At 35.3% G+C, this 23,895-nt stretch overlaps 1 protein-coding gene across 1 annotated transcript; it reads right to left on the reverse strand.

Annotated features, from left to right (window-relative positions):
- Positions 1–14,223: 14,223 nt before the first annotated feature.
- Positions 14,224–17,430, reverse strand: LOC111884076 (UPF0481 protein At3g47200). Its single transcript, XM_023880404.2, has 2 exons — positions 17,307–17,430; positions 14,224–16,187 (listed from the first exon to the last, which is right to left on the reverse strand). The coding sequence occupies exon 2, from the start codon at positions 16,162–16,164 to the stop codon at positions 14,869–14,871; it is 1,296 nt and encodes a 431-aa protein (XP_023736172.1). The 5' UTR covers positions 16,165–16,187; positions 17,307–17,430; the 3' UTR covers positions 14,224–14,868.
- Positions 17,431–23,895: the final 6,465 nt, after the last annotated feature.

Below are 23,895 nucleotides of genomic sequence, written 5' to 3' on the forward strand. Positions count from 1 at the left end.
ATTGACTAGGTCAGAGTTCGATAGTTGCTATTTGAGAGCTACGATTGCTAATCAGATTTGAAGATGCATCGGTAGTTATAGTTATTAGACTTATCCAAGTGGGAGATTGTTGGATTAGGTTTCTAAGCCAATAACTATAATTGGTATGTACATAACCCGATAGTAGCATGGTCCTTTTGGGTTACCTTCACTAGAGCAATTTGATAGGATGGATTTTTGAGAAAGAGGTTATTTGTGATTTATTAATATATTATATGAATAATATATTAATTGAGAAATCATATTATTTAATTGGTATTGATCAAGAATAAATTTGGAATTAATTTAGCTATCAAAAGAGACTGATTAAATTTACGGGGACTGATTAGGTAAATCAGTAATACTTATAGTTTGGGCTAATGATCCATTTTGATTAGGGATGGGCTAAACCTAAATGAGACTCCATGAAGGTTTAGTCCAAAGGGCCTAGGAAATGTGCAGAACATGGTGAATTAGGGTTTACATGTAAGAAACCCTAGGAATTCCACACTATAAAGGTAACCCCTAACTCCCTAAAATCGGCATATGCATTCCAAGGAAAAGTGCTAGTCAATTTTTGTGCTTCGTAACCTCCCTCTCACAAGCCTCCATTTTCTTTTGGTGTTTGTAACATATTAGAGGTATCACACTTGATGTACTAAGCTTTTGAAAGGCCAAGGATTATAATACAACAAAGAGGTATTCTTTTAACTAGTTTTTATGTTGTATATCTCCAATTGTATGCTAGCTAGGGTATATTCTTTGGAAAAATGAATGTTGCATGTATAACTTGAGAAAATTTAGATCCAAAGCAATAGCGTTGTATGTGCACCATAGGAGGAGTACAATCAATGGATGTTTACAATCAATGGAGGAGCAGTAACTTGGAAAAGTTCTAAGCAGAAGACCGTGGCTGATTCAACATGTGAGTTGGAGTATATAGCTGCAACGAAGCGTCAAATGAGGCTATATGGTTGAAGAACTTCATTAGACACCTTGGAGTTGTGCCAGCCATAAAGGAGCCCATGGATATTTTATGTGATAATGAAGTAGCGGTTGCCTTGACCAATGAAACAAGGGATTATGGAACCTCCATACATTTTGACAGAAAATACCACTTCATCAGACATTGGGTAGAAGAAGGAGTTCTTGTTGTCAAGAGGGTATCGTCTGAAGAGAATCCTGCAGATCCCCTCACAAAGCATTTGAGTAGGATTAAGCATGTTCAGCATGCGAGGAACATTGGTCTGAAGGAAGATATTAGTTTTAGTGATTAGATAGATATTTTAGAAACTTGTAACAGATAAATGTACTTGACATTTGGTGATTATATAATGGAGATTTATATATAAATATTGTTTACTATCTTTTGTCAATTGCTTATTTTGTGTTTCAACTTTGCATGTTTTACTTCCAGAATAATTGGATTATGCAAATTATCCATAGTCCATCATACTTTGGAAGTAAGTAGTGAATTAAGACTGTCATGAATTGGCTTGTAGATTGTCTAAGTGTTTAGACGTGGAAATGGTTTGTTGCAACATTCATGAGTACTCTTGAAATGGGGATTTCAATATTGGATTAAACCCACGCTCATTTGAATTACATCATGGAATTTGCCATGGCTAATTGTGAGACGATAATATTATATAGTCTTTAAACCGAGATATATGAGTTGTTGTTCACGAGTTGGTTGTGCATTGATAATGCATAAACACATCAGTAACTTGATGTTATAAAACATGTATTTGTGTATGATTTGATAAGTAAATATTATAATCATATAAATCAAAGTTTATTTGTTCCTTTTATCTCAAGGGGTAAAAGTGATATTTTGGTCCCCTCGATGATTTGGTGTTCACTTTTGTGTCAGGCTTGGTCAGGACTGAATTGATGTGTTCAATTAAGCTCCTTGTCATACAAATCAGAAATCAGGAAATAAATTTTTGGACAATGAGAATGATTCTATTACATGTCTTTTTCCGCATGATATCTTGCAGAACGGAGGATTATATTATCCCTTCTCTTAAGGACACACCACTGACTAGGTCATAGTTCGACAATGGCTTTTGACAACTACGATTGCTAATCAGATTCTGAAGTTGTACTTACAATTACAGTTATTAGAATTATCCAAGTGGGAGACTATTGGATTAGGTGTCTAAGCCGATAACTATAATTGGTATGAACTTGATTTGATAATAGCATGGTCCTTTTGGGTTGCCTTCACTTTAGCAACTTGACATGATGAATTAAGGCGAGAGAGGTTAATAAATGATTTATTAATATATTATGAGAATAATATATTAATTAGAAATCATATTATTTAATTAGTATTTGATCAGAAAATAATTTGGAATTGATTTTGGGATTAAAGGAACTGATTAAAAGAACGGGGACTGTTTTGTAAATCATTGCCAGTTGCAAAACTAGGCTGCTAGACTCCTTTAGAATGTAGTGGACGAAACGTATAGGGAGGCCCTATAGAATTCGTCAAAGGCTTCTGGAAGAGGAGGTCCATGGACTACTTAAGGCCTATGTAGGAAAGTAGGGTTTCCACCTGAATTCCCTAGCAGCCTCAGCTATTTAAAGACCCTTTCACCTAGGGTTTTTGGCCAATGATTAAAGCATAGAAACCCTAGCCGATTTTCTGCATATTACCTCCTCTCTCCTCTCATCCTCTTGCTACAAGTGTTTGTGATCCATTAGAGGTGAAACATTTGAGGCACTAAGCTTTCAAGAGTTAAGATCAATCAAGGAATCCTTCGTATTGCTACATAACAAGCAAGGTAATTTTCTTAACCCTTTTTATATATGAATTTCGAATTATATATGTTTGATCAAGAGTTATTGCTTTGGAATTTCATTTGCATGTTCAATTAGTGAAAAACCTAGATCCAAAATAATCAGGGTTGCATGAACACATAGCATGTTGTTATGCTTAAAACCCTTCTGAAAATCGTAAGCACGAAGCTTAGTGAGTTCCCCAAAATATCGTATGCCATACATATCTGCCAGCTCAAGGTTGTGCCGTGTCTTTTTCACCCCGGAGTCTATTTCACCCCCAAGCGTATTTCAACTCATGTGTCGACCTAAGGCCGTACCGGGTCTATTTCATCCCCGAGTCAATTTCAACTCATGTGTCAACACAAGGTTTTACTTGGTCTATTTCACCCCATATATATATATATATATATATATATATATATATATATATATATATATATATATATATATATATATATATATATGTATAAAACAAACAGGCACACATGCGTATAACACATACAGTAGGAGCCATAATGACTACAAGCACACAAAATATCCCAATATCCTATAGTATAATAAGTAAACTCACCTCAATCTATTGTCATTCAAACAAATGTTCGAACTATTGAACCAGAAAATCCACGCACTAATCAATCAAATAAAACTCAATCAATAATTGGTCTATAAACCATAACTGGGAATCGGGTTCAGATGTCTAACACCTAGGGAAAAAGAATAGTTTACCTTTTCCTCACTTGGATCAAAAACCGAGGCCTAACCAAAAATCACTAAAATCCCAATATGGCCCAAATCAATAAATTATAACCAAAGCCCATTATGGGCCTAACACCTAACAATGGCCCAAAGTCAAAAATACTAGTGGCCGAACAAGACCCAAAACCATAATAGTCTATATATGGCCCAAATCGCAAAAGTCAATAATTGTTAAGTATATAGAACCTACTCAAACCTACACGTTGCGTACACCACCTTTGGCTAGTACATGCTACATACAAGCTATGTACGCCAAGGGTATTCCCCAACAATCCCAACTCGCCATTAAGTGGTTAATTTGTTTAGCCAATAAGTCGACTTCTCAGATATGACCCTAAATGATGTCTTAACATGTAAAGTTGGCAACTTTACTCCTTTGCTTGTCTTAATGGGACACAATACATGTTATTGTCCAATAAAATCCATAATAAGAACCCTAACTCATGCATAGTATAAAATAACATATAAAGATTGCATTTTTACGTACAAGGACCTCAAAAGTACTAAGATATACCATCCCTAGCTTCCGAAGTAGATCATACTCTCAAGCATGACTTAAAAGACCATAAAATGCACAAAAAAGCCTTAGGTAGATCTAACATAATGAACCATCAAGTTAAGAGGTTTCTACCTCCAAAAAGCATTCCAATTTGGTGAGGATTTTGGATCCGCAAGCTCCAACCACACTAATGCAACCTTTAAGAGTTCGTCTTCCTTCAAGATCACCAAAAACACCTTTAAAAGTTACTTCCAAGCTCAAAGAACTCAAATGGAAATTAGGGTTTCATTCTTAGGGTATAGAGAGGTGGAGGCTGGTCATAAGAATGTCTAAGAGTAACTTAAGCTGTTTAAATAGGGCACAAACCCTAGAAATTAGGGTTTTCCCCACCCTGTATGTCCTATATACTTCCACGTATGCCCCACGTATGTCGGTGCCTCCGCGGCAAATATATCAAGCCAGTACGCCCAACTTACTCCTAGCATACGCCCAACATACTCGGATAGGGACCAAAATACAAGAATTTTTAATTGAAGGGAAAAAGGGAAATTACATGAAATGCAAATTTTACAATTATCCCCCACTTGACTCAGACTTCTTCCTCGAAGTCCGCTGTTGCGAACAGTTCTAGATAAAGCTCCCTCATCCCTTCCTCGTTCTCCTACGCCCATTCTGAACCCTTGTGATGTTGCCATTGAATCTTTATTAGATCTACTGACTTTTTCCACAAAGCCTTCCTCTTCCTGTCAAGGATAGAAATCGGTCTCTCATTATAATTCAGGCAATCATCCACCTGAATATCCCCGAATGGAACCACCGCAGAATCATCAACTAAACATTTCTGCATTTGAGAGACATGAAATGTTCTAGGAATCTGACTAAGCTCCTCAAGTAGATCCAAGCGATAAGAAACCCTCCCTCCCTACCCCCTCCCCCCCTCGGCAAGCCAAAACTTTGAAAGGACAGATATACACGGGGCCAACTTGCCCCTCTTCCTGAATCGGATGACACCTTTGAAATGTGATACCTTCAAGAGAACCATATACCAAAACTGGAACTCTAGATGTGATCGGCGCTTGTCAGTATAGCTCTTATGTCGACTCTGTCATGTCTGAAGTCTACCCCTAACCCACTGAATCAACTCGGTAGTCTTGAGTACCACATCAGTACTCCCCATGATTTATTGACCGATCTAACCACAACATATCAGGGTCCTGCACTTCCTTCCATAGAGCATCTCATAAAGAGGTCGATCAATGCTTGCGTGATAACTTTTTTTATATGAAAAATGTTCCAAAGGATGATATATATCCGAACTCCCACTGAAATCAAATACACATGTCCGAATCATATCCTCCAAGGTCTGGATAGTACTCTAACTCTGTCCATAAGTCTGCGGGTGGAAAGTCATGCTGAAATGCAGACGAGTACCCAACTTCTCGTGAACCTCTTCCAGAACCTGGAAGTAAACTAGAGATCCATGTATGAAACCACTGATACCGGCACCCCATGCCGTTCCACAACCTCCTTGATGTAAATGTTAGCCAACTTCTCCGCAGAGATACTCTCATGAATCAGAATGAAATGCACGCTCTTGGTCAATCGATCCATGATGAGCAATATCGAATCCACTATGCACATTGTCTATGTCAATTTCGTGATGAAATCCATAGTAATCTCTTTGCATTTCCAAATGGGAGTGTATAATGGCTACAACTTGCCGTTAGGTCGCTAATGCTCGGCCTTGACTTTCCTGCAAGTCAGGCACCTCTCCACATGCCAGGCCACATCTCGCTTCATGAATGGCCACTGATAATCGAGTGGGTGATCCCGATATATCTTTGTTGCTCCAGGATAAATAGAGAACCACAACTTGTGCACCTCCTCCATAAAAACCGGCTGCATACCTCCCAAATATGGAACCCACACCCTTCGATGAAGGGTCAATAACCCCCGGTTATTATAATCGAAGGAAGCCACATGACGCACTATGCACTCACTCTTATGGTACTTTTCCTTCATAGTCTCAACCCGAGCCTCTCGGATCTACTCTAGAAGTGGAGTATGTTGGATTAATGTCTAAGACCATAACTATTTTGGTATGTACTTGACCCGATGGTGCATGGTCCTTTTGGGTTGCCTTCACCAAAGCAACTTGATAGGATGAATTATGGAGAGAGAGAGAGAGAGAGGATTAATTATGATTTATTAATATATTATGAGAATAATATATTAAAGGAGAAATCATATTGTTTAATTAATATTAGTCAAGAATTAATAAGAATTAAGTTTGTGGCTAAAAGACATTAATTAATCCTAAGGGACTAGAACTGTCAATTGTGTGATAGTTGAATATTGGGCTAATGGACTCGATATTAGAGGGGTGGACGAATTCTATGGGGAAACCCATTAGAAATCGTCCTATGCCTCTAAGGAATGGAGTCCATGGGTTGTTTAGGGCTTAAGCATCCAAATTAGGGTTTCCTTGTTAGATAACCCTAATAGCCTCACTATTTAAAGGACCCTTGAGACTCAAAAACGTAGCTAACTTGTTCCTTAGGGTTTCCACACGTTTTGGGCAGCCTCCTCTCTCATTATTCTTCATCCTCTTGCTCTTGGTGTTTGTGAACCATTAGAGGAGTGACACTTGTGACTCTAAGCTTTCTAAAGTCATTACAAGGAGGATTTGAGATTGTTATTGCTACATAATGATCAAGGTAAGATCTAAAACCCCATTCATAAGTTAATATGATTAATTGTATGCTAGATCTAGGGTTTAAAGTCTTGGATGAATTGCATGAACAATAGAGAAACCTAGATCCAAGCATTAGGGTTTGTATGAGCACATAGGATGTTCTTATGGCCAAAACCCATCAGAGTAATCATCGACATCCTCAAACATGAATCCCTGATCAGATTCGTGACTGCCTTGCGGCTGAGAACATCAGCCACCACGTTGGCTATCCTTGGGTGATAAAGGATATCATAGTCATAATCAATCACCACATCCAACCATCCACATTGTCTCATGTTTAGATTCGGCTGATCCATCAAATAACTCAAGCTTTAATGTTCTGTGTAGATAGTAAAGCACACCACATAGAGGTAATGTCGCCAAATATTGGAGGAAAACACCACAACCCCCAACACCAAATCATGCGTAGGATAATTCGCCTCATGAGGCTTCAACTACCTCAAAGCATAAGTAATAACATGACCTTGCTCCATAAACACTGCTCCCAAACCTATGATCGACGCATCACAGTATACCACGAAATCCTCAATACCCTCCGGCAGGGAAAAAATTGGAGCCCCGCATAACCGCTGTCTCAGAGTCTCAAATGCCTCTTTCTGTTCAAGCCCCCAACGAAACGTGATGGTATTCTTTGTCAACCGAGTCAGCAGAACCGCTATCTTGGAGAAATCGTGATTGATTCTCTGATAGTCACATGCCAATCCAAGGAAAATATGAATATTAGATGGTCGGAACCTCCTACCCCATCACCACCTCGACCTTGACTGGATCAACCAAAATACCATTCTTGTTGACAAGGTTTTCCAGAAACTGCACCTCACACAACCAGAACTAACACTTGGAGAACTCCGCATATGGTCTCTCCCTCCTCATAGTCTCCAATACTTCCCTTAGATGCTCCTCATGCAGCTCCTAGGTCTTGGAATTTACCAAGATGTCATCAATAAACACAATCACAGACCGATCCAGCATAGGTATGCATACGAGATTCATAAGATCCATGAATGTGACTGGAGCATTGGAGAGACTAAATGGAATCACCTTGAACTCGTAATGACCATAACGAGTCCAAAAGGTGGTCTTCTGTGTAACATACTCTCTGACACTCATATGATGATAACCAGAATCTAGATTAAACTTGCAACATCAAGATGCACCCTGAAGCTGGTCAAATAAATTGTCAATCCTTGGGAGTGGATAATGGTTCTTCACCGTTAGCTTATTTAGATCCCGATAATTGATACACATCCGATGTGACCCAAACTTCTTCTTGATGAACAAAATCAGCGCTCCCCATGGTGAGCTACTCGGCTGAATAAATCCCTAATCTAATAGCTCTTGCAGCTGTGTAGACAACTCTGGCATCTCATGAGGTGCTAACCAATAAGGTGCCTTTGCTATTGGAGCTGTACCAGGTATCAAGTGAATCCAAAAATCCACCTGCCTCTATTGAGGCACTCCAGGAACATCCTCCAGGAACAGATCTGAATATTCCTAAATAATTAAAACATCATCCACATTCATCTTACCCTTCTCCCAGGTATCCATCACAAAGGCCACAAATCGAAAACAACCCTACTAAAGATAGCATCTGACCCTAGATGCTAAACATAAAACCCGCCCGCACGGATCACCCTATCCCTGGATCACCAACTCTCCTCTTCTTGGAATCCGGATACGCACCAACCACTACTCACAATAAATCATTGCCCCATTGGGGCTCAGCTAGTCCATCCCTACATTAACCTTACTCTCACATAGGGGAATATGAAACAAATCAATCAGATACCGCTCACTAAACAACTACAAAACACAACCTTGATGAACCCTAGATACTCACACATCATGATCATCAACAATCTTAACCTCTAATGGTTAATCCATCTCCCCTGAGCACAATAGATACAAAGGATCAGGTTGCCCCCAAACCAAACAATACCAAAGCAGAGATACCGTTCACAAGGAACAAACCTAAAACATAACACACACACACACACATATATATATATATATATATATATATATATATATATATATATATATATATATAAGCTGGAAACATTAGCATAAATAAAGAGATAAGGAGAAGATACATACCCGTCACCACATCAAGTGTTGTACGAGCCTCCTCAACTGGCAGCTGAAAATCCCTGCTCCTCACAACAGGCATATCCTCCTTGCCCTAGCGGCCATCCGTGATCCTCAAAGTCGTCGGAGCAGGAGCTGTAACTAGTCCTGCCACCGCTAGGCTCGGAACATTGGCCTTTTTATGGCCCCTCTGATTGCAATGGAATGGAATCAAACTCGATCCCTGGGTAGGGGTTGTGCGATCCCGACTAAAGTGCCCAGTCTTTCCGTACTTGTAGTAGCCTGAACCACCACCCCTACAAGCTCCATCGTGCGACTTGCCGCAATTTCCACATCGGCCACGACCCTGCTGGCCTCTCGATCTCGAACCAAAAACCTTGGGCCTCTTTCCCAAATGCTCAGAACATTGAACCCGATCCAACTTTCTTATCTTCTCCATCTCCAAATCAATATCCCTCTCTCTGGCTAATGATATCATATCATCGAGTGTCTTCCAACTGGATCGTCTCACAAAATTCCTGATATCAGTGATCTATGCCACCGTGTTATTAGTCTGGCGAAGGTCCTGAAACTCCCTCACCAACTGTTGAACCTCAATAACAGGCACAAACTCAGCCCGAAACCTCGTAACATAATCCTCCTAAGTCATCGAAAACACCGCCTCGCCTCCGAAGGCGTGTCCAACCTCCTCCCGCAAATCTTGAACTCTGTCTTTTAGAAGATAGGATTCAAGTCTGACCTTTGCCTCCTCAGGACAAAGGCTAGATCGGAAGGCGTTCCTGACATCTGCCAACCAATGTCAGCTCGCAGGCTCCCACCATCGCCACCATCTCAGAACAAAAAGCACCCAAACGCTCATCCAGAATCTCTGGAATACCCTCATTTATCGTGCCAAAGATCACATGAATCTGCTCAATAATATTGCGGGTAATCTATGCCAAAATGAACTCTCTCATGTAATCATCCATAAACCTGACTCCAGAGCCCGAAACCGAACCATCACTGGCCCCAGAGCTGCTACCAGAACCTCCTTGAGTGACCACCGTACTAAAAATAAGTCATATAAACGATCAGAATATACTCGATGAATCCCACATTCTAAAAGCTTCCTGGTATCATCATGACTTTCCTTGACTCAAGTACGGATCCTATGCTTTCATTAGTACTAGCCCGTACTACCTTCCACATCTATCCGTACTTTCCTCAAGGATCACCCCAAATCCTCCAAGTTTCTCCCTTATCAATCCAAACAACCCTCGACAAGACAAGGATCTCGACACTGAATTGCCTCTTAGGTTTTCCTAGGGTAACGACCACACCACTCCTTGCCAACAATTTTAGAAAGAACTCCCCCCAACACCCTCTAACTAGCTCATAAATACAATTACATATAACTGACACCAGATAATTCTTCAAATGAAAGGTCTCACGCTACAACGGTTGGACTCAGACAAGAGCTACATAATAGAGTTAAAACCTAACCTTCTAAAATTATCTACTCTTAATAATATGTAACTTAACATATTAGCTTAGTAGTTAGCTGATGTTAATAGGAACTCCTAAAAATCACAAAGCAAGCAGCATTTGGGCATCAAGTGATCGGAATCAAGCATAAGCTAAACAGTTCATCCTTTCACTAACTAATCAGTACTAGCATGCAAGTTTACAAGCTCATGCAGTAGGCATACAAAGGAATCTATCCTATCATTCTATCATGAAATCATGAGCAGATCCTTATCCCTAATCTAACATGTGATTCATAGATTCGGAATTCAAAGCATAACATAAAATATGTATGGGTATTTTGGGATAACTTACTTGAGCTCGATTGATTGCATGCACCGCACCCCTTTCTTTTATTAAAAAACTCTTTTCGTCAAAAAATTATTTAATGAAAAATCTACCAACTCCTCAGTTTGTGTTTAGAGACAACAGAGAGTATGCCCAAAACCCTCAAAATAAGGCTTTGATACCAACTTGTAACTTCCCAAAATTTAAAACCAAAAATTTCATTTTCATAATAATAAAATGATCAACCAAAATGTGTTCATAAAACCATTAAGGAAAAATCAGAGTATGTCAATCAATCATCTGAATACATCATAGTTAAATAAAATGGAAATTGAGGTATGTGCGATGCGATAATCCCGAGATCTTCCCTTTCGATCCTGAAGTACCTGAAACATAAACTGAAAACCGTAAGCACGAAGCTTATTGAGTTCCCCAAAATATTGCATAACATACACATCTGCCAAATCAAGGTTGTGCCGGGTGTATTTCAGCCACATGTCTATTTCACCCACGTGTCTATTTCAACTAATGTGTCGGCCCAAGGCCGTACCAGGTCTATTTCATCCCCATGTCTATTTCACCCCCGAGTTTATTTCAACACATGTGTCAGCACAAGACTGTACCGGGTCTACTTTACCCTACATACTTATAGCAAATAGGCACACATGAATATAATACATACAATATGAGCCATAAAGACTACAAGCACATAACATATCGTAGTGTTCTATAGTGTAGTGATCAAACTCACCTTAGTCTGATGTCAGTCAAACAAATGATCGAGTTGCTGAATTGGAAAATTATAACGCTAATCAATCAAATAAAACCCCAATCAATAATTGGTCCCTAAACCATAATTGGGAATCTAGTTCATTTGTCCAACACCTAGGGTAAAAGATCATTTTACCCTTTTTCTCACTTGGCCCAAAAACCGAGGCCCAACCTAAAAGCACCAAAAGCCCAATATGACCCAAATCCCTAAATAATACCCAAAGCCCATTATGGGCCCAAATCAAAGAAGGCCTGAAGCCTAACAATGGCCTAAAGTCAGAAAGACTGGTGGCTCAACAAGGCATGAAACCCTAATATTCCAAATATGTCCCAAATCACTAAAGTTAATGAAAGTCAACAATTAATGAGTATAACCAACTTACTTAGATTTATGCCTGTGTACCCAACCTTTGGCTAGTACATGCTATGTACGAGCTGGGTATGCCCAGCGTAGTCCACAACACGCCCAACTCGCCATTAAGTGCTTAAATTGGTTAAGCCAATAAGTCCACTTCTCAGATCTGGCCCTAAATGATGTTATAACAAGTAAAGTTGGCAATTTTACTCCTTTGCATGTCTTAATGGGGCCCAATACTTGTTTTTAACCAATGAAACCCATAATAATAATCTTAACTGATGCAGGGTCCAATATAACAAATCAAGATTGCATTTTTATGTATAAGGGACATCAAAAGTGCTAAGATCTACCATCTCTAGCTTCTGGAGTAGCTCATACTCTCAAGCATGAATTAAAGGACCATAAAATGCACAAAAACAAGACCTAACTAGATCTAACATAATGACCCGTCAAGTTAAGACGTTGATACCTCCGAACGCTTTCCAAGTTGGTGATGATTCTGGATCCACAAGCTCCAACCACACCAATGCAACCTTCAAGAGTTCTTCTTCCTTCAAGATACCAAAAACACATTGAAAAGTCACTTCCAAGCTAAATGGAAATTAGGGTTTCATTCTCAGGGTTTGGAGAGGTGGACGATGTTCATAAGAAGCTCCAAGAGTAACTTAAGGTGTTTAAATAGGGCATAAACCCTAAAAATTAGGGTTTACCCTAGGTGATCATACGCCATGCATACTTCGACGTACGCCCCGTTGTGCGTGCTTCTACGACCAATCTATCGAGCCAATACGCCTAGTGTACTCTTAGCGTATACCCAACGTACTCGGTTAGGGACCAAAATGCAAGAATTTTTTTGTTAAAGGAAAAAAGGGAAATTACCTGGAATAAAAATGTTACAAAAATGATGCAAAATTCTAATAAAAACTACCTTAAAAGATGCATAAAATGGCATCTATCAATAGTCTTTGATTTACGTTTTCTAGAAACTAAAATCGTGACCATTGAATTTGTTAATATTAACTCTCCCATCTTCAGCCATAGCTCTGATACTAGTTTGTTGGGTGACAACAAACAAGTTAAGCAATTCAGACAACTATCAAAAAACAAACTTACGTGAACTTGAAGAAATAAACCTTCTGAAAAAAATGTAAATAACATGAACACAATATTTAGCGTGGTTCGGTTAAAGTTACCTACATCCATGGGCGAGAGAGAGAGAGAGAGAGAGAGAGAGAGAGAGAGAGAAGTTTATTAAACTTCTAAGAACAATTACAATCACACACCAAGGTTACACCTCCCTTGAGTTCTCAAAACAAAAGAATCTATCTTGCTTACTAACTGCTCCAAAGGATTTGCTCTCAACCTCACAATGATTGCTCTTTTGAAATTTATGTACTACTAACAATGATGGAGATATGAACCTATTTATAGACAAGCAATGGGAAACTCTGATTATGATGGGCCAGGCGTATCCATAATTAGCCCATAATGGGGATGCCCTAATTTTCAACCAATCACAGAATGCCATGCATGCGCTTCTAGAATCATCAACCTCATAAGCATCAACCAAAACACATGATGGCACATCATGTATCACAATGGCACATCATGTATAAGAATGGAGCATCATGATGGCGCATCAGCCACATAGAACATCCTATATGAGCATCTTTGTCCTTCTGAGCAACATTTGGACAATCATGAGCATCCTATTGAAATTGACTCCCGAGTGGCGCATCAGGAGCCATGATGGCACACCATGAACCTTGGTTGCACATCATGTTCCATAATGGCACATCCTCCTCTTGAATGGCACATCCACCTCTTGAATGACATATCTTGTCACTTGGTGGCATATCCTACCATTTGGTGGCATATCATGTCAATTGGTGGCATATCAAGTCACTTCGTGGGATATCAAGTCACTTGGTGGCATATCAAGTCAGTTCATGGCATATCAAGTTACTTCGCGGCGTTTCAAGTCACTTCGTGGAATATCAATTCACTTGGTGGCATATCAAGTGACTTCGTGGCATATCAAGTCACTTTGTGGCATATTGTGTCACTTGGTGACATATCAATTCACTTCGTGTCATATCAAGTCACTTGGTTGCATATCATGTCACTTTGGTGGCATATCAAGTAACTTCGTGGCATCTCTTGTCATTTTGACATATCCTCTCCTTTGTCAGGAGATCCATTCCCTTCTCAGGTGATCCATTCATTTATTACAAGCTCCATGAATCCTAAGTTCTTCATTGAGTTCAAAGTGCTCCATGTTGTACAAGACTTCATATCCCAACACATTACCATAACCACATGCCGTGTTTATGATCTTCTTACAAGTCCTAATAATTGATACACAAAAGAAACACCAATGTGTACAATATTCTCGCCAATCTCAATAAAAATAACAAGCACAAGCAAGTATGAATCTTACACACGATTCATAAAAGGTAGGGCATACCACCAACAATCTCCATGAAAACAACAATCACTCAGAAACATACCAAAAACATTCAGCTGGATCTTCTTTCAATGATTCCGTGTTTTCTTTTCTTTTAATCTTCTTCCCAATTGATGATTGTGAAGGACACCAAAGACCCTACATTGTGTTCAATGATCTACCACTGATGGCGTACCAACCCTCATCTCTTTCTTCTCCTATTTCTGTTTTTGTCTTCTATGTGTTTCTAATTTTCTTCTCAACCACCCTCTAAAACTACTATGTTGGAGAAAACATTGAAGATAAATGATTGTAGGAAGAATTCCTTTTATGCAGAAAAATATAACTCTTTATTAATGATTACTACAACAATTTTACATCACATTATTCATATATGTACTCTTTTGTCGCTTTGTGTAACTGTCAATTGACAGGTACATCAGTTACTAATGCTTTCAAATCATCACAATGTTTCACATAAGAACGATTGAAACCATTACTTATTATACATATCTTAATTGTGATTCAAGAACCTGTTTAATTACTCCATGAAGGCTAGATTATATCTCCAACACCATTTGCACAAAACAATTTTCGCACTATGCTGCATTGACAGTATAGATAGTTTGAACCACAGTAAGAGCAAAGAGGATGATTCCAGCAAGTAGAGCAATGGTATTCCATGGACTACTAAAATATGTACCCTTCAATACTGCAATGTTTTTCGGCCAGTATCTATTGTAGTATTCATCCAACTCCTGGCACTGATCAACATAATAAAAGTTTTCCAAACGATTTGGTGCACATATGCTTTTAATCATACTTGTAGCCTTTTGGTTTGAGCCTAAATGGTTGAGAACGACTTTTGATTCTATCAACTTAGCAATGTCTTCTTGAGTATCGACTAACATATCCATTGCTGCGGCATATGAAGTCATATAACTAGGATAGGTAGATGTTCGTTCGTAAGCAATGAGGTTCCTTAAAATCAACTCAGTGATGTTGTCAATGCGTAGTACTGGCATTCTAAGACTAGGCTTAAACCAAAACCAAGAAAAATAGGGAAACTTTGATGATTTATACTCCATTGTCATTTGCCATCTTTCATCTCGATAAGGAGTAAAGATAATCCCTGCTCTATTCAGCTCTATAGTTGAGTGGATTGCTGAACCAGGTAGTCCTTCTGAAGGAGTATATTTCAGTGATGGCCAGTAACATGTTTCTAGAAATCCAAGAATATGATCAAGATGAAAATCTACAGTTCTATCACTGACTGTTAATTTTGTTTCAAAGATGTTGAAAAATTGTACAAGATCAAGAAGAAGCTCATTAAGAGTGGTTGTAAGTTGAGATTTGGCAATGGTGAGGTCAAAGATGAGGTTAAGAGCCAAGAAAGGGATCTGGTTTTCTACCAGCACTAAGTCATATATCATAGGTGAGCCACGCAACAATTGTTTTTGATCATCGCTGGATTTGGAAATCATGAGAATGAATTCGAGTATGAAACAAGCATCCATAACCATCATTGTGGAAAGCTCAGTGTCACTGTAGGCCTTCTCGATGCGTGGATAAGATGCTCTTATCATGTCTATTGAAGCAACCACCTTAAGCAAACATTCTTTTAACGTTTGTTCTGGTGGGGAAGGAACACGCTGCAATAAAGAATCTACGTAAGTCGCTTTTTGGTCTTCAAATAGTTGTAGAGCTTCGTCGTGTCTATGAAGAGGACCAATAGAGACCACACGAGGGTCGAAAGAACTCGGACTAAGATCTCGGAAACCACTAGGAACCATGTTAATAGTTCGTGAAAAATTGTTGGTATCTTTTTGTTCTTTCACGGAATTTACAACAAGCTTGAAGGTATCGATAATGATATCCATATCTCGGTTTTCCATTAGGATTTTTTGCTTAATTTCCGCTGAGAAAAAGAAAATTGAAAAGCGATATGAGAATTAGTACATGTAGTGTTTCATTGTCACTCTCTACATACATAGATACATAGACATGCAGATACACAGATAAATGTCTGGATCGCGTAAAAACCCAAATTATCGTAAAAAAGCGAGTCAATTTTATAAAAGTTAAAACAAACCTAAAACATAATTCTTGAATTTGAGTCGCATGTGATGCACATTCATTGACACAGTTAATATTTTTATTTGTTTACTTTGTTTATAAGATTTTTTCATTTTTAATGTTTGTTAATACCTTTTTAGTGTTTTTATTTGTTTTTTGCTTTTATTTTTAATCCTTTCATAAATATCTTTGTAGCATTTTTATTTATTTATGTTATTTATTTTTTTGGATTATATTTTTACTTTCTTTTAGATTTTTGAACAGTTTGAAATTTAAAGATTATGAGATTTTTGAATTATAAGATGTTAAGAGTAATATTATTTTTGAGTTATAATATTTTTGGGTCATAAAAATTATTAGATCATAAAATTTTTGAATCGTAATTTTTTTTATCATATTATTTTAACAAGTATTGGATCATAAAATTTGATATCGTAACATTTCAATCTTATCTTTATTAAAATATGTAATCTTGAAACAAATTTTTTGATATATGTAAATAATCTTATTTTCTAAAATTTCTTTTTGAAAAGTTCATAACATAGAATATATAAAAAACCTTCAAAATGAATTTTGATTCAGAGAAAAAAAAGTTGCATTTCATTAGTTTTATGAAAACTTGAATTTCTTTAAAAACAGAAAAAAATTGTTAACAATATTTCCGAATATTTTCGACCCCAGTAAAACAATAAGATGAAGAATTCTCTCAATTATTTTTTGAATTTAGAGAGATAAAGTTTTTCCACTTATTAATATACCAAGGAGGAGTATCGTTTAAACTTTTAAGGGAGACGAATTTTTTAAACTTTCTACAAAATTCTTTTAGGAAAAGACCGAATAATAATAATAATAATAAAAAAAAAAAAAAAAAAAAAAAAAACCCCGGCACTAATGAGTTCATACAAACGAACCTTTTCAAAGGGACCGAATCACAGAAGGATGAGCAAGGATGGAAACATACCTTCTTTGCTGGTATTAGTTCAACTCTCTTTTTGCTTGGTACTTTGTCAAATTTATGGATGATTTGTAATCGTAGTCCTTTAAATACATAAATGAAATAAACAACGCTTACACTTTAAACCAAGGACGACCAAGGCTTTTCTAATTTGATGTCTTTGATTTCTTTCAAGTAGACATTTTTTTAGTTATTATTTAGTAATTTCCGAAAGCTACTTGTCAATTTGTTCCAAATTTATTTTTGTCTGCCTTCAAAGTCTTCTTTCATATGATAAACAACTAATCTGAGTTTTATTCTATTGGAAAATTGACACAAATGCCCTACGAACTTTCTACAATTTACCTTTTGAGTCCTTAAAGTTTTTGACGAATTTTATGGATCCCTAAACTAGGATATGACTTGCTCTTTTAGTCTCACACAATCTATAATAGTCGGTTCAGTGATCTTTTAGACAAAAAAAAACTCACATCGTGCCCTTATAAAGCCAAAAAAATAAGTTTGGGGATCAATACAAATTGAACGTGAATCGACTTTAGAAGAAAATGAGTTTTTTTTTTGTACGGATTGATCCCCGAAATTATTTTTTTCGCTTTATAAGGGCACAATATGAGTTTTTTGGTCTAAAAGGTCACCGAACCGGCTAGAACGGACTACTATGGGTTGACAGGGACTAAAATAACAGGTGATATCCTAGTTTAGGGACTCATAAAGTCCGACAAAAACTTTAGGAACTCAACGGGTGAACCCTAAAAAGTTCATACGGCATTTGTGTCATTTTCGTTATTCTAAAATAATACATATAATATTAAATTTTTAGTCGACAATAATTTATTGGATAAGAAACATAACAAGTCGTATAGATGAATCGGCTTGAATGCAATATGCCACCCACAAATTCTTACCTGACGAATAACTTTCATGCTGGCCATTTCTCGCTATATATGTATATATAAACAACAACTTACATGTTCGCTATATATGTATATATAAACAACAACTTACATTTTTTTGTTTTTATTTTATTTAGAAGCGGACTTAATGTAAGATATAGGTATAATGGTGTTTCTTTTCTACCTAATATATAAAGCAGCAGGTTAATGCGTTAAGCGAGAAGATAAAACATTTATCCATGCATTAATATGTTGGTTTTTACCCCACTACCCTTTAGTAGATCCACAATGCATCGAGAATTTAATAGATTGACACCATATTATTCTACTTGTCATACAATTATATTAAACTAGGCGAATGCCCGCGCGTTGCCCAGAAACACCTACATAGTTGAAATCCTTACAAATATATATTTTTTTTAAATATAACAATAATGTTGTTGTTAAATTTGAAATAATAATTCGTATACTAAATTGATATAATATATTGATTATTCTGAATTACATGATAATATATACATCTATTATAACTACATTATCTCAATCATTTTAATAACTTCTACTCGTGAGTTACACATTAATAAAATTAAATATAATATATGGTTTAATGTTATTTATAGTTGTCGTTAGTGTTAAAGTTTTTAAAACTTATTTGCTTAATGTTTTAATTTCAATCATTATAATTATTTAAAACATCAAACATTGTTTTCTGATTTTAAAGGTAACAATATAATCATTTATATATAGTTATTTCTAACTATTATTATTGTAATTTATTTTAAGCTACTTATTTGAAAACTTTTAATGATTATAAAATATCTTTTTAACAAATATTTTAGTTAAATTGAGAATACAATTTAGTTTTTGCATTTATCACTATACTTTATCACTTTTAAATATTTATAAAATATTCTTTGGTTTTTTTTAAGTGGAACTAAAATTTATATTTAAGTTGAAAATTTAATGTTATATTTAAATTAACAATTTAAGTATTTTGTCTAAACTGTTCAAAAGTTGCAGCTTTAAACTGATAATGGTTTACATACAACAACATTTTAAATTTAATAAATTAATATAATATGTTAAAAGTTAAAAATATAACTTTATAAGTAGAAGTAAAGATATTATTTTAAAATTGAAATTTAGTTTATTTATGATTAAACTTTAGAATTGATATTTATTTAACCTTATTAACCAATTTATAATCATTATTAGAAAGACACTACAATTTATCACTTTTAACTATTTACAAAATATTTTTTGGATTGTTTAAGATAAACAAAAATTTATATTTAAGTTGACCCTGTAATATTATATTTAAATTAATAATTAAACTATTTTATACAAAGTGTTCCAAATATCTTTAAAATGATAATCATTTACATCCAACAATATATTAAAACTAATAATTAAGTATAATATGTTAAAAGTTAAAAACATAATTTTATAAGTAAAAGTAAATATGTTATTTTAATATTGAAATTTAGTTTATATATGATTACACTTTAGGTTTGATATTTATTTAACCTTATTAACCAACATATAATTATTATTAGAAAGAAATTGAAAAGTCATGGGAGTTTCAAATGAATGTAGTAAAATGAAAAATGCATGAGAGTTTCAAATGCACGAGGTTCAAGAAAAAATGTTAGCTTTATAAGATATATAGATTTTCTTCCAAAGCATTAAACCTTATAAAAATGTAATAATGCATTAATCTCTATAAAAATGTAATGAAACATTTATTTGAAACTTAGAAATGTTTCTTTTTTTCCAATTGACAAGTTGAGTGGTTATTAAACTTCAATTGAACACCAAACATTACATCACATTAAGTTTGAGTTTAATACAATAACTACCGATAGATATTTCATCTAATTCAACTTTTCCATTAAAAGGACCATCTTATCTATTTAAAAGTGAAATTGAATAATCTCAACAAATATATAAGACATTTTGAATAAAGTAACCGTATTTAATATTTTTTTTTTTTGAAAAACAACCATTTATTTCAGAAAGTGCCATTCCATATTGGAGTTGTTCGACTTGAGCCATGCCCATTTTGTATCGGGTTCAGGACAAAATGGGCAGTACCTAAGGCATTCCGATAAGCTGGAGGTATTACGGGTAAGTTATTCACTCAATTAACTTTAATTGTTAAATTTTATAAGTGTAAATGCAAAATCTAAAGCCCGAAACGTGAAGATATAGTGTAAATGCAAAATCTCTGCTCTTCTCTTGGAGATCTGGATACCCCTTGGATCGTGTGAACACTTTCCAAACTAATATTTTTACCACATGCCTAAGTTACAAGAAATTCAACCTAGGATAATACAAGAGGACAATTATGAATCTAGGCACATAAATCGTAAGACAAATTGCTAGAAGGATTCTATGTTCGTTTGAAGAAAAGATAGCTAATGATCGTATGTCTCTTCTCAAAGAGAAGAGACGCTTATATAATAAAAAAGATTAGGGTTTACCTCTTAGGTTTGACCGCCATGGGTTGCTTTGGAAGCAAGTCAGGAAAATCTGGAATTTAATGAGGATTTAGGTTTTCCAAAACTAACGAATTTTGCTAGGGGTTCTGCCCCTTGGACCCCGCTAGGGGCGCTGCCCCTAGACCCTGCCAAAGGGGCACTACCCTTTGGAAACCTCGGACCAAGGGGCGCTGCCCCCGAACCCCCGACTTGTCGTCCATTCGGCTTCAAATTCGATCTTATACATGTGTTCACTCCGCAGAAACCCGTACATATATTAGAGTACAAATTATGAAGCCCCTCAGCTCACATGTTAGTTCCAATTACATAAAATGACATTGTGAAACTAAAATCACCAACAAAATCCCTCCAAAATTTTGTGTTAACTGATATCAGGAGCAATAGGTAGGTAGTTATTTAGTATTAGTACATACCCAAAAGATTAATATAGTATTTATGTTTACAATAAAATGTGCCTTAGGTAATTCCAGAATGATTTCGATATTCCATAACACGAAGAACATATCTAGAAAACGACGAACAAGTCCACAATATCATGAATATGTCGAGAATGTTTAGAACAATCCATTCTGGAGCACCATAACCAACCAAAAATTATGTCTAGTGTTGTATTGAATGTAAATTTCTTTGAAGCATGTATTTTAATTACATTACCTAAGTAATAAACACTTATAAGAAAATGTTAGCTGATGATTAATTAATTCCAAACTTTTGTGAAACTATTTACTCCCATTAATATACTAAATGTCTATTGGCTTTTAGGTGTTTTGGATGGACATTCACTCTCACTGCATATGAAGGATACTAGTATGAAGGCTATTTTTTAGAAGCTGTAACTTGGTTCATAATTATGTGAGCTCATATCTACGAACTCCTACTAGCTATCAATTATTAGGACACCAAACCAACTAACCAACTGATGTAATCATTGTTGATTGTTTCTCACTTATTCTTGTGAAGGGACCAGACGTACCACTATAGTCTGGTGATAAAAGGAATTAATGAGTTTTCTTACATATATTGGTTCCTAGAGAGGTTAAACAATAGTCAATTATTGAGCATAAAAGGTTGCACAAAGACTTACACCAAGTCATATTGAATGATTTGCACAAATTGCATGAGATACACAACAATGGCCTATTTGCATGTTATATTATTATTTGAGCATATACTAGTTTTTGTACTAAATTTTATTTGTTTCATTCAATTCTAGAATTATTTGTTTTTGTGATACAATTTTTTTTCTTTCAAAAATCAGATAAAGTAGTTAACAACCACTTAATTGGAAGTAAACACATAATTGAACACTACAAATGACCAACCATTAATTTAAATAACATTAAATTAAATAATAAAGGCACCGCACTCCAAAATATCAAAACCAAAAAACAATAGTTATTTTTGTATATATATCATACATACTTATAAAGCTGGCATTTTTTCTTGAATCCCATGCATTTGAAACCCCTTTTTAACTTCCTTTCACCTCATTTATTTGAAACTCCCATGACTTTTCAAATTTTTTACAATAATATTATAAATAAGTTAAATAATGTTCTATAAACAAGAAAGAGTGTTTTATTACAATGTCTTCATCCCACATCAATGGTGAGAGTAACAAGAGAATGTTTCCTCTTCTATAAATAGGAAAGGTTGTGAAATGTTTCAAATGGACCAAACCATGAGATCTTCCACATGCCTACCTTTGTAAGATTTTGAAGGTATTATTTGGTGAGATTGTCTATATTGGCAAGTGTCCAGTTAACTTTTAGAATTCAAAAAATGGTTTTGAATCGAATTTTTTCAGGTTTAAACCGTGTTTCAGTTAGAAAAAAATTATATAGTTGGGTATATTGATTTAAACCAGAGCTGGATCAATTTGGACTAATAAATGAATCATTTTTCTTTCACAATAAACATTTGAAACACCCATGATTTTCAAATTATTTCTAATAATATTATAAATAAGTTACATAATTTTATATAAATATAAAAAAGCATATACCTAAACCTAAAATTATAACTGCTTGAAAAATCACTTTGATTTAAAAGCACGAAATATATACAAACCGGGTTTCATTAGAAAAAAAAATATGTAGTTTGGTATATTTAGTTGAATCGGTCCGAGTTTGATCTATTTGGACCATAAAAGAAGCATTTTCCATTCACTACATACATTTGAAACTCCAATGATTTTTCAAATTGTTTCCAATGATATTTTAAAAAAGTTACATAATGTTATATAAATATAAAAAAATCTACCTAAACATAAAATTATAATTGTTTGAAAATTCGATTTGATCAAAAACACGAAATATATACGCAGATTATATTTTATAAATGAATCTTTTTATAATGAACTTTTGAATCTTGAAAATACATATAAACAAACTTTCTATATTAAGTACCTAACTAAATTTATGATTTTAGAATTGAACAAAAAGTTATTCAATAAAAACATACTTTTTTGGATAGCAAATTACGAGATTATAGAAAAATGGAACTATTGAACAATAAAGAAAGGGTAAACAAGAGAAATGGTGTTTTACTAAATAAGTTAAATAATGTTGTATTAACAAGAAAGCGTGTCTTATTATAATGTCTTCATCCCACATCGATGGTGAGAGTAAACAAGAGAACATTTCCTCTTTTATAAATAGGAAAAGTTGTGAAATGTTTCAAAGGGACCAAACCATGATAACATCCTTATGCCTGCCATTTTAGGATGTTGAGGGTATTCTTTGGTGAGATTGTCTTTATTGGCAACTGTCCATTTAAGTTTTAGAATCCCGAAAATGGTTTTGAACAATATTTTTTAGGTTCAAACAGAGTTTCAGTTGAAAAACCGTTATGCAGTTTGGTATATTGAGTTGAATCGGTCTTAGTTTGATCAATTTGGACCGATAAATGAAGGATTTTCCTTTCAGCACATACATTTGAAACTCACATGATTTTTCAAATTGTTTCTAATAATATTATAATTAAGTTACCTAAACATAAAATTATAATTGTTTGAAAAATAAATTTGATTCAAAAACACAAAATATATACAAACCGGGTTTCAATAGAAAAAACATTATGTAGTTTGGTATATTAAGCTGAATCGGTCCGAGTTTGATCAGTTTGGACCGATAAATGAAGCATTTTCCTTTCATCACATACATTTGAAACTCTCATGATTATTCAAATTGTTTATAATAA

This window comes from Lactuca sativa, chromosome 8 (assembly GCF_002870075.4).
Source record: "Lactuca sativa cultivar Salinas chromosome 8, Lsat_Salinas_v11, whole genome shotgun sequence".
In the NCBI taxonomy this organism is placed as follows: Eukaryota; Viridiplantae; Streptophyta; class Magnoliopsida; order Asterales; family Asteraceae; genus Lactuca; species Lactuca sativa.

Bases quoted from the DNA above. Each gene is read 5' to 3' on its own strand.
- LOC111884076 (XM_023880404.2), bottom strand. From the start codon at position 16,164: ATGGAAAACCGAGATATGGATATCATTATCGATACCTTCAAGCTTGTT.